At 32.6% G+C, this 12,068-nt stretch overlaps 2 protein-coding genes across 2 annotated transcripts in view; both read right to left on the bottom strand.

Annotated features, from left to right (window-relative positions):
• LOC106687556 (tyrosine-protein phosphatase non-receptor type 13) overlaps positions 1–12,068 on the bottom strand; it is a 471,405-nt gene that overhangs the window by 449,298 nt on the left and 10,039 nt on the right. The gene's annotated exons all lie outside the window — the stretch shown is intronic.
• On the bottom strand, positions 6–5,198 carry LOC136795258 (ankyrin-1-like; the record flags this gene model as incomplete). The annotated part of the gene is made up of 2 exons (XM_067045215.1): positions 4,477–5,198; positions 6–2,039 (listed from the first exon to the last, which is right to left on the bottom strand). Coding segments are annotated over exons 1-2 (2,091 nt in total), but the record flags the coding sequence as incomplete, so codon positions are not given.

The raw sequence follows: 12,068 nt of genomic DNA, 5'->3' as shown, positions 1-12,068 counted from the left end.
ATATTATTACAACCTCTTCTATTAATGTCCTCCCCGTAATCCAAGAAGGTATTTATTAAGTTTATATTTAGATTATAAGCGGCTCGTTGAAGAGGAGTATAGCACAATATATCTTGGAATCCTAAACTCGGATTCTGGGATAGCAAATAGCCAACGGCAGCATGGTAACTTTCGGCAGCGGCAACGTGGAGCGCCGTTTGGCCTAGAAGGTTTTGGGAATCAACATCAGCCCCGCGTGATTTTAGGACCTCCATGATTTTAGTGTTATTACTAACCGCTAAAATGAGTGGTGTATCCCCATTTGCACCTTTCATATTAACATTGGCCCCGTGATCTAGAAGTTGAATAGCCATTTCTAGGTCCCTTATCTTGATTGCATAATGTATTGGTGCGTTATTATAAATATCTCTTTTATCTAGGGTTGCATTTCTTTTCAATAGCAAATTAACAATATCTCCGTAGCCCGCCGAAGCAGCAATTTGCAGCGGTGTATTATTCAACATTCCCTCAGTATTAACACTAGCACCGTGATCTAGAAGTGCCCTAACAATATTCAGATGGCCATGAGCTGTTGCATAATGTATTGCAGTGTTATTATCTTCTAATATTTGATCAACAGTTGCATTTCTTTCCAGTAGCAATTCAACAATATCTTCATTGCCCATCCTAGCAGCACTTATCAGTGGCGTCCTACCTTTAAATCCCTTACTATCTATAGTAACCCCAGCACCGTGATCTAGAAGTGCCCTTACAACTTTCAGATGCCCTTTTAATGCTGCATCTTGTAGTGGAACTTCGTTTCTTATGTCTCTTATATCGACAGTTGCATTTCTTTCGAGTAGGAAATTAACAATATCTTCATAGCCCTTCATGGCAGCGATATGCAGTGATGTTTTATTTTCAGGTCCCTTAATATTGATATTAGCTCCATTGTCTAGAAGTGCCCTAACAGTATTTAAATGCCCATTAAATACTGCATCATGTATTGGAGTGCCAAAGATATTATTTCTTATATTCACAGTTGCATTTCTTTCCAGTAGAAAATTAACAATATCTTCAAAGCCCCCCTGGGCAGCGAAGTGCAGTGGTGTCCTACCCGACTTTCCCACACTATTAATATTATCACCATTATCTAGAAGTGCCTTAACAACGTTCAAATGCCCATACTTTACTGCATAATGTATTGGAGCGTCATTGCCATTGTCTCTTATATCCATAGTTGCATTTTTTTCCAATAGGAAATTAACAATATCCTTGTAGCCCTTCCAGGCAGCCAGATGCAGTGCTGTTCTATTTTCATATCCCTTAATATTGACACTAGCACCGTGATCTAGAAGCGCCCTAACAACATTCAGATGTCCTTTATATGCTGCATATTGTATTGGAACATCATTACGATTGTTTCCTATATCCACAGTTGCATTTCTTTCTAATAGCAAATTAGCAATATCCTCGTAGCCCTCTGAAGCAGCAATATGCAGTGGTGTACTATTGAGAAATCCTCTACTATTGACACTAGCACCGTGATCTAGAAGCGCCCTAACAACATTCAGATGCCCTTTATATGCAGCATATTGTATTGGAACATCATTACGATTGTTTCCTATATCCACAGTTGCATTTCTTTCCAATAGGAAATTAACAATATCCTCATAGCCCTCCGAAGAAGCTATATGCAGTGGTGTCATACCTAAATATCCCACACTACTGACACTAGCACCGTGATCTAGAAGTGCCCTAACAATATCCAAATGTCCATAAGTTGCTGCATTATGTATAGGAGCGTTATTATAATCGTCTTTTATATCCACAGTTGCATTTCTTTCCAGTAACAAATCAACAATAGTTTTGTAGCCCTTCTTGGCAGCAATGTGGAGAGGCGTGGATCCATCTTTTCCTCTGCTGTTGATTCCAGCGCCATGTTCTAGAAGTTCTATAGTTTGATTGATATTTCCGGTTTCAATGAACAGATGTAGTAGTGTATCATCACGCGGGCCGATTGTGCTTGATGAATGTCCTTCATCTCTCTCCCCTTTAACCTAAAATCACAATATATTTGATTAATATGATATATATCTGATTCCATTCACTTATTCTCCTTGAATTCTTGTAACTATGACTACGTGAATTTTACTACTTTGAAAAAAAGATTGAATCACTGCCTTTAATTGCCTTAAATTATAGTCAATACATAAAAACAAATTATCGCTTACTAACAATAATCTCAAGGACAATATGTTCCTTCAATCAATATGGACTTACCGAACAAACTAGTACAAACATTACTGACAGACTTGTTACCATTATATTGTTCAGTTTCGACATGTATTGCGTTCGATTCTCTTGATACGCGGGGGAATCAATATCCAATTATATTGCAAAGTCAACCGTTTTTTACTGGCCAGCTGCAGATGATTTAAAAATCATTATTTCGCAAAGACAGTACAACTCACGTTAACTATTTTTACTAACCAGGACAAAGTTTGCTTTATAAAGTGATGCCACATGTAGGAATGAGTAAGGAGGCCCCTCACCTCCAGACTTAAAATAGCTTCTTTTTAGAATGGATAGCTCATATATGATATTAAACATAACAGGTAACCTTAAAATACCAAAGGTAGTAAACGGTAAGACACAACACGAATTACTTTTCTTTTTCTCAGTAATGCAGTTACTAATTCACTTCTTATTTCTGTTTTAGGGGGTTCGGGAAAAAAAAAAAAAAAGGAATGTGTGTTACTTTTAGTCTTACTATAAACTGTTGGATAATTGGTTTTAAAAACAATAGTCGCTTATAATACCTCCGTTATATATATTTTCCAATTCCTCATACATATATTAGATACATGAATAAAAATACAAGGTAAATATGTAGTCATTATAAAAAGAATCATACGGAGATGTATAAAGGACGACGGGATTGGATGACTTGGAAGATGAAGGATACCACGAAATACTTACGACGGTAGGAAGGATAAAGCCTCTCTGCATTAAAACGGGAAACAGAAGCATAACTTGGGATCCCGAAGATGAAACGTACACAGCAATTTATCAAACGTTTTAATTTCACCTCGAAATCCCTTTGTGTCTCTTTGTGTCAATAAGATAGATATTTGAAAGACGTACACTTACAGAGAGAGAGAGGTACTGTAGAGTGAACAGGAAGACGTAGATCAGAAATACTGACATAACAAGTGTCAGGATGTGGCGATACTCGAGAAGAACTGAGTGGCTTGGTGGCGGGGTCAGATGGTTTATATAGTCTGCCCTTCTGCCAAATTTTTGCTAATGGTATGAATGGTGGCTCTTGAAAAACTTAAATACGAAATTTCATATAAATCAAAAATTAGAATGTTTTGTGTTGGTTTTTTTTTTTTAATATTTTTTTTGTCTGCCTATGTATGGCGTTCACGAAATAAATTAGAAACCCTAGACAATGTTATTCAAATCCAACGTAACTGTGACTGTTAGATAGTTGAATTTCCGCTCTTCCGACCCATACAGATAAAAAAAATTTTAAAAAAAGAAACTTTTCTATGACTTTTTATTTTATATCTCCGGTTCTAATCAATTTACGAAGGACAAGTTTATTTTTCTTACATTTTTTTTTCCAAAACTGTGCTCTATTTATGGAATTGTGGTATAATTGTATATAGATTGATTTATTTTCAGATGTGGAATAACAAAATAATATTTTTATTTTTAAACTGAAAATCGAACCCAATGTAGTAGGCTAGAAAAAAATTTTCTATCGAAAAAACTAGATTTGTTTCTAGGACTCTCAAACATCATTAAGTTCTTATTTTCATAAAATGCATATATTTTGCATATAAAGTATTTTACCTGTCCGGTTCAAACAAAATGTATTTGGCACGAGTACTCCATCAAAATAATTGGGACCAACTGACGTTGCGAACTGGTCCGGGTATATTTATAATACATCCAAAAATCAATCGGTTTAATTTATAATAGAATATTATAAATTTATAATGTAATATAAAACCACTATGCCATAATAATAGTATTGATATAATTTAACCCCATTGACTTAGCAAAGTGATATAAAATATTTATTGATGAAGGAATTAAAAAGAAGGGGCTTAGTAATTGAACGAAAAGGTATGGACCGAACCTTTGTAAAAGAAATTAGAACCAAGGATATTAAATAAGATGTTTTAGAAATTTTCTTTTATTTTAAATTGCTTTTGCTGCAATCTCCTTGGATTTGGATAATATTGTGAGTAGTTACGAATTTATTTCGTGAATGCGATGCATTGACAGAAAAAACATATTCCCGTGCTATTACATCACATATTATCGATACTTGGTTTTTCTGAAAAATCGATAAGTATATAATAACCATTAAATACATCATGGCGATTGGAAGAATCACATACATTACATTATCTATAGTATAGTAAATATAGTATTTAAATAGACACCTTATAAAGTTATTTATATACTATATATACTTACAGAGAGAGCAATGTGCTGTAGAATGAAGAGGAAGGCGTAGATGAGTGACGGCGACATGGCCAGAATTGAGAGGTGCTGGCTGAATTGCGGGAGATTTTATACCTCAACTGCCCGGTCCAGGTTGTGTTCGGTCAAGGACAGCAGCTCGGTCATTATTTCTAATTAGAATCTAAATAAAGATCGTAGGAGGAAACAACCAGATGTAAATACCTTTTCCTCGAACCACATCTCATGCTAGAATTCAAAATATTCAAACTTATACAAAAACAAGATGTTCGAGAAACCTCAGTTCTACAAATATTTTTTCCCACCAACATTAGTTTTCTATTTCAAGTTTACTTTTGACAAAACATGAACATGAAAATTTTGAAAGAGGATGTGCTATACATATTATTAATCAACATTTACTCCATTCATGATTATCCTACTGAAGCTACGGCCATTCATATTTAGGTATCCTTTGCTTAAGGCTAAATGTACCGATTTTTAGTAAGTTTTTTTTCAAGAGATGGCACTTTCGGGGCAAATTTACTTTTCTTCTCAATTGAATACGAAATAATAAATTTCCCATCTGTAAACTGATTTACCATCTAGAACCCCATGGAAGTTACTGAAACAGGTTCATTAATTTTGTTGTAATTATTTTTGGATTTAAAAAATGTATCTATGTTATTATTTGTAAATAAAAAAAAGTGAGCTTATAGGCACTTGATCACAAGCAAATATAATTTTTATTTCTATTTAGTTATATAATATTTTAGTAGTAATAAAATAAATTTCCAGAAAGGATTTTTTCACATGCGTAAGTAAAAATAGTAGATGGAATCTGATGAAGAATAGACTAATATTATACAAAACCCAAAAGTTCCTAAACATTTGGGCCAAATTGAACTGGCCATTTTCAAGATAAAGGTATGCCAAAGAAAGCCGGTTTAGGCATGCGTAAGCAAAACTAGTTGACGGAATCTAATGAAATTGAGACCAGGCCAATATTACACAAAACCTCCAATTTCCTCAAAGTTTGGGCTAAATTGGGCGTTTTTTAAATAAACATGTGCCTAAGAAAATACATTTACGCATGTATAAGCGAAGTAATGCACTGAATTTGGATAAAATAGACGTGGGACCTGACCCTATTGGGTACAAACTTGCACGATCCCAAAAATTCCTTTAGTATCGGATTTGCGGTGATATCGATTACACCCAAATACACATTCGTCCTCAGACAGACAGGGAGCCAAATTCGTTCCTTGATGTCTAGAAAGTAAAAAATCAGGTAGAAATTTTCAATCCTGAGGACCTGAACATTACCAGTATGGATACAAAATTTTCTTACCTTAGGTAGTGAGGATACCCCTTGAATTATTAAGTCAGCAGAAAGATCTTTTAGAGGTATACAAGTGTGATGGTCTATCGCCCGCGTGGCTGAACTGGCGCCGGTTCTATTTCGGCTAGGCGTTTGATTTTTATTTCTTGACGACCCCTCGGAATGAATACTCGACTTTCCTACTCTGGTTAATTCTAACTAGAGTGAGAAAGCCGAATGGACCAATTCAGGTTGATAACCAGTAGGACAACCTTCCCACATACCAGAAATGATCCAGGGAGGTGCTATAATCCTACTCTTCTTTTAAGTAAAAACGCTAAGGGGTGAGAATTAGACCACGCTCCTTGAAGGTAACTAACTACGTTGAAGTTAATAGGGGTTAATGTAATTAATTGTACATTAATGTAATTATCTGTACAACCATTCATTTAATTGCAAAAGTGATGATAACAAAAGTTATAATAAATGCTATTTCCAATAATTTGGTTAATCTATAATGAAGATCCACTAAGCCTTTCTCGATAAATTCGTGCTTCTTTCTCTGTTATGTTCAGGCTCATTTCAATGTGATTGTTATGAATCTCAAAATATATTTGCTGTTCTAAAAAATAAGGAGTGCATTTAAAATTGAATTGACTTGGTCAAATTTTCAATTAATGTTTATTAGGAACAGTTAATAAAAATTAATTTCATTTAAGGAAAACATTAAAATATAAAATTTGATACAAATAAATATTTTTTCTAATATAATGGAGAAAGTTGTTTATAAAAAAAAACAAATGACTTATAAACATTTCTTTGATTATTTGTGTTTTCCTGCTGACCGCACTCCCCGCCTCTCCCCCGACCATCTTCTCTTAAATGAAGACAACATGATTTAATAAGTCATGAACGTACGTACTCGATAAGGTTCGGCCATCTTCGTCACAAGAACGCCAGGCCAGTCTGGCCGAAGAATTTGATGGTTGATGGTGTTCAGTATGGTGGATCCAGCTATAGATAGAATTGTACTTACTTTACCCATACTTTCCTTAACACCTACTGGATTACTGACTTTGTTTTCAACAATATGTCTTCTGACCATAGCTATTCTCCAAGCAACGACCACTGAACCATTTTATCTCCGTTCTAACATGCCTCTAAGTGTCTTCACCAACTTCAATTTATCGGAGCTGAAAGATAAAGAGTTTTTTTTTTCTTGTCAAGTCATGAGAGGCGATTCATCCGACTGGTATACAATTTACTTGCTTCAGTTTACAGCATTTTGTTCATTTTTAGTTTGCACAATCTTGATATCTCTGGGATTCGAGTTTCAACTAAAAATTAAGCAAATATTCTCTCCAGCACTTATTAGAAGACTTAACCGAAAACTTGAGTCCAAGGGAAAGATTGTTAAGTTCCTTCTATGTAACATGGAACAAATGATAACAATAGAGGTATGCTATCTTGGTTTGCTATCATCCATTCTTTATTGGTTACCATCTTCTTCTCATGACATACATTTCAACTTCCATCATGAGTATTACTATAAACATTTTTCTGAATTTTGTCAATCGACAAATCCTAACACAATGTTTGAAAGTGAAACACTATACATTTATGAAACATGGTTTCAAGGAATACGATCATATTTTATTCACAAAATTGTCAATCATTATTTAAGAATTTTGGCTCTGATTATGGGAATAATAACTTCTATCAATTTGATCAAGAACATAAACTGCTACTATGATACTATGGCCATTCATGTATGGCGTATGTTTCCAGTTTTGGGAGCAATAATGAAAGGAAGAATTAATTAACAACTCCTGATGATTCTATATAAGCAGAATATTGATTTATTATTCATTAAAGTAAATATTTATTAAACAATTTATTTTTAATTTACTTACATTATTGTGATTATCAATCGATACTTAAGAAATGTGGTGTTGATTACATGTCTAAAGCTTTATCAATTTGATCGAGTAGATAAATTACATGTTTCCTCTAGTGTTACAAGAAATAAATCAGCGGTTTCTAATGATTATTCATTATCTAGTGATATTCATATAAGACCAGATGATTGATTTTTTTTAAATAATTAGTTATAAGTATCCCCATTAAATACTATATTTCTATTATTCATTTATTTATTTCCACATTTATATTCCTAAACAGAAATTTACTCGTTTTTATTGCAATTTAAAAACTTCTACTATGTTCTCTTATAACAACTAGTTCTATTTTTACTTAACTGCAAGTTTTTGTGTTATTTTATATACAGCACATTTTTAATTGTTTGTTCTTCAAATAGAATATTATTATAGAAGTTTTGTTTATTTCTAACCTTTATTATCTTATGAACCACAGGTCTTGATGTTAATCACTAAATATGTATAAATCAATTATTACGAATCATGCAACGTTTTATGAAAAATAAATGAAAATTAAGATTTATTTCTTTTATAGGGACATCTTATTTTGGTAAACTGTCAGTGTGATAAAAAAAACAAAAAAAAACTACAAAATGTCTATCATGATTATAGCAAAAAAAAAACAGTAACAACTTGCTTTAATGATGAATCTATTCAATCTCATTTAGGAAAGTTCACTGATCTACAAATAATTGACTACACAGTTAAACAAGTTTAAAATTAGCAATTAGAAAAAGGAAAAACAAACCACACGCATATTCCATCTCTGTGTCGATATTTACTTTATATAAAAGATAACTACTTGGATATATATATATACCTATATTAAACATTATTTACTTCCATTAAATTCTCTAAAATGTTTAATAGCTATATTTGGGGCACTCGGACATAAAACATGGTATCTGAAAAAATGAAAGCTTCCTTCACTATATTAAAATATGTGTTCATTATAATGTTTTACTTATATCCAGGAGTCACATACCATAATTTAATACCAGCATTATGCCTTTAAAACTGTAAATTTGCTAACAATTCTTTGTAAACTGTATGAAATCAACTCTGAAAGAATCTGCTGATGTCAAAGCTTTAATTCACATTTAATGTTAGTTAACATTTTTTATGGCCGAGCACCTTATTTATTGAACAACCATTTTAATATTTCTTAAGAGGCGAATAAGTGAAAAACTTCAGTAAAAAAAAATAATTCTGCTACTGGAATGTCACAATTGACTCTTACATTTACTTTAGCCAGCAAATAATCTCTCAATGCAGGCTATTATAAATAAAGATAATTTAATATGAACTGTCGAAAAAGAATCAAAGTGTTGAATAGACATTAGAATATAAAATAGTAAACTCGTCTATCAAATACCTAGTTTTCTGAAAACAATTAAGCTTTGAAATTTATCAGTGAATTATCACCTAAGAACTTAATTATTCCTTTAGCAAGTGACCTGAAAAAGTGTTTATATTTGTTTATTAACTAAAACAAATCATCAATAAATTGTTAAGTCAGAAACATTTTCATAATCTAAAAGAAAGCAGTATTTTATCAGCAAGCAAAACTGTCAAGTACTAATTAAGGTTAATATTATTCCTTATACTGCTGCAGCATGCCAAATTGGTTATTTACCATAAACTTATCAGAAATCATAATGTTCAACAGTTTTAATCTTGGCATGTTACTTTATATAGATAAGATTACAAACGTCTTCTAATCATAGAAAAAAAAATTCCAAACAGATATTTTAGGGAAATAGATTAACATCTGACTAGCAATGGTGAATTCCAAAACACATAACTCTTTGATTTAGTAAACAAGAAATGTGAGATGAATTGCTGTAATATCCTTAATTGTCAATCAATGATATTTAAACATTTTTTCCTGCTTACCTCTTTTACAAGAGCTTATATTTATACACATTCATTTTTTAAACAATTTCATATTCTAAGGTTGTGATTGGATAAACAATGATAATCATCTACCTTTTTTTAAAATTTTAATGCCTAAATTTGAAAGTGGAAACGATCATTATAAACAAAGAATTTACACTAAATAGAATACAATCACTAAAACTTAACCTATAATATTCTTATAATATAAACTATTTTCATGTTACCCTTGTACACTCTATATATATTTTTTCTTTAATTTTTCACTCACTGTGACAAAAAAGTCAATAAATTTTGTAGAATCGCTGTTTCATATTCTTGAAAATTTATTACATTGTGACATTATTAGTGCTAATATTTTGGTGGATACACTATATTTGCATTTTTTATTATAGATAATTGATTATACTCTTTTATACTTTTTTTTTAAATTGACTTTCTTTGATGCACTTCTGTTTTGCTTTTTATTTATATGTTTATTAGTCCATTGATTTTAACATTTTTAAATGACATTATGTCTATTGAAGTTTCTTTTAATGTAAATTTGATTTTGATCCCATATTTGAATGTATTTTTATAAATCTGTAAATTTCTACCAGGTATCTTTCTTCTTCTGGCCTTGGCATTGTATTAAGAGTGGTTGCTATATCTCACAGAAGGTTTCAATACTTCATTCCATCATTTTCAAGGATAGGCTAAAACTGAAGGATTAGGAACAACAGGAGGGAATTTATTTGGAACTGAGGCAGGCTAGGACAACAAAGAAGTAGAATAGACTGGAAGTAACCAATAGGGAACCAATATTTCAACATAACCACAATGCTGGAGGAACCCATACCCCAGCTATTGTAAAGTAATATGGTATATAAGGGACCTCAAGAGGTAATAACCCTGAGGGAAACAGTTCCCAGACTAGTAAGAAAGGGAGGTGCAAGAAAAATCAAATAAATAATCAAAAATATTTTAAATGTAGTGACCGCAACTGCTATAAGAATTATTAGCCACCTGGGGCAATCTAGCTGTCGACAGGTGAACCACTACAATCATCACACAAACACTATATATTAATTTCTGTACTATGTCATGTAAATAATTTAATTGTACAAATGAAATAACAATTTCATATGTTGTAAAAGTCTTAAATGTATTTTTGAATAAATAAAGATTGCAACAGAATCTTCTGATCCACTAAAAGTGAATGTCTCACACATAGCGTTTAATAGCCACAAAGAAATAAATTAGCACAACTTGATAAACCAAAGTGTTAATTTCCCCTTTCAAGAAACAATTCCTTAGGAGACTGAGTAACAAAATACATTGTGAGCAGGACATTTTAGTGCTATTTTTGGAAATGTATATTGGATTTTCACTTCTCTGGATCTCTTCTTCCTAAACCTTTCCTTCCTATCGCAAGAACCTATAGCTAGTCCCTGTAGGACTTGCTTTCCTCTTTACAACTATAGGCGAGTTCCCTGTAGAGTGAAGTTTCCTTCCTGTAAGGACCTACAGCTAGTTCTTGTAGGACTTGCCATCTACTTCACAGTTGTAGGTTAGTTCCCTATGGAGTGAAGTTTTCATCATGTGAGGTTTATGACTAGTTCTGGTAAAATTCATCCTGTCAATTCATCTCCTAACCCAATTGAACACATAATGTTGAAGTCTTCTGGTATCAGTACCTCACATATTCAATTATAGTCAGAAATAATAAATCATACACAGCCACCTCGACAGAAATGGCAGACTTGAAGAAAAACCTATTTCCAGCAGTAAATATCTGTGTACATATGTATAAGTTACAGTTTGAGTCAGCTGTTAGTTTGCTGTCAGCTGACTGAGGGGATCAGCTGATCAGAGGTATATAAGAGATGTAGTGAACACAATAAAGCTAGTGGAGGAGGCCCCTCACCTCCGGATTTAAAAATAGTACCATTCAGAATGGATATTTCATAAATAACAATAAACATTACAGGTAACCTTAAAATAACAAAGGTTGTAAAAGCTAATACACAACACGATTAATTTCCTTTCTTTTCACAATAAAGCATTCACTAATTCACTGTTTCTTTCTGTTTTAGAGGGATCGGGAAAAAAATAAATAAATAAAAAATAAAGCTAGTATTTTACACCAGTTCAAGCGTGTTAGATCTTATTCCTTCATCTCTTTTTTGAGATTTTGCTTTCGCCAATACTTAACTGGTGCCGAAACCCGGGACTTTAAATACCGGAGTAATATTTACTTTAAAAACAAATTTTTTATCGTGGTTTTCTCAGCTTTCAATTTTTTTTTCTATTCTATCATTTTTTTAAAAATAATGGCTGCCAATAGCATCGTCAGACAAGCGGTCATGAACTTAGAAGCTTTAAATCAAAATGGGGTTCAAAGCCCACCACCCTTGGAGGTGACTCCTCCACCCCCGGAGCTTGCCCCACTACCGGAAGTTTCTCTAGCGGGA

Source organism: Halyomorpha halys, unplaced genomic scaffold (assembly GCF_000696795.3).
Source record: "Halyomorpha halys isolate HHAL.00 unplaced genomic scaffold, Hhal_1.1 Scaffold979.1, whole genome shotgun sequence".
Taxonomy (NCBI): Eukaryota; Metazoa; Arthropoda; class Insecta; order Hemiptera; family Pentatomidae; genus Halyomorpha; species Halyomorpha halys.
The sequence above is the reverse complement of the archived record's forward strand: the minus strand, read 5'-3'. Positions and strand labels throughout refer to the sequence as shown.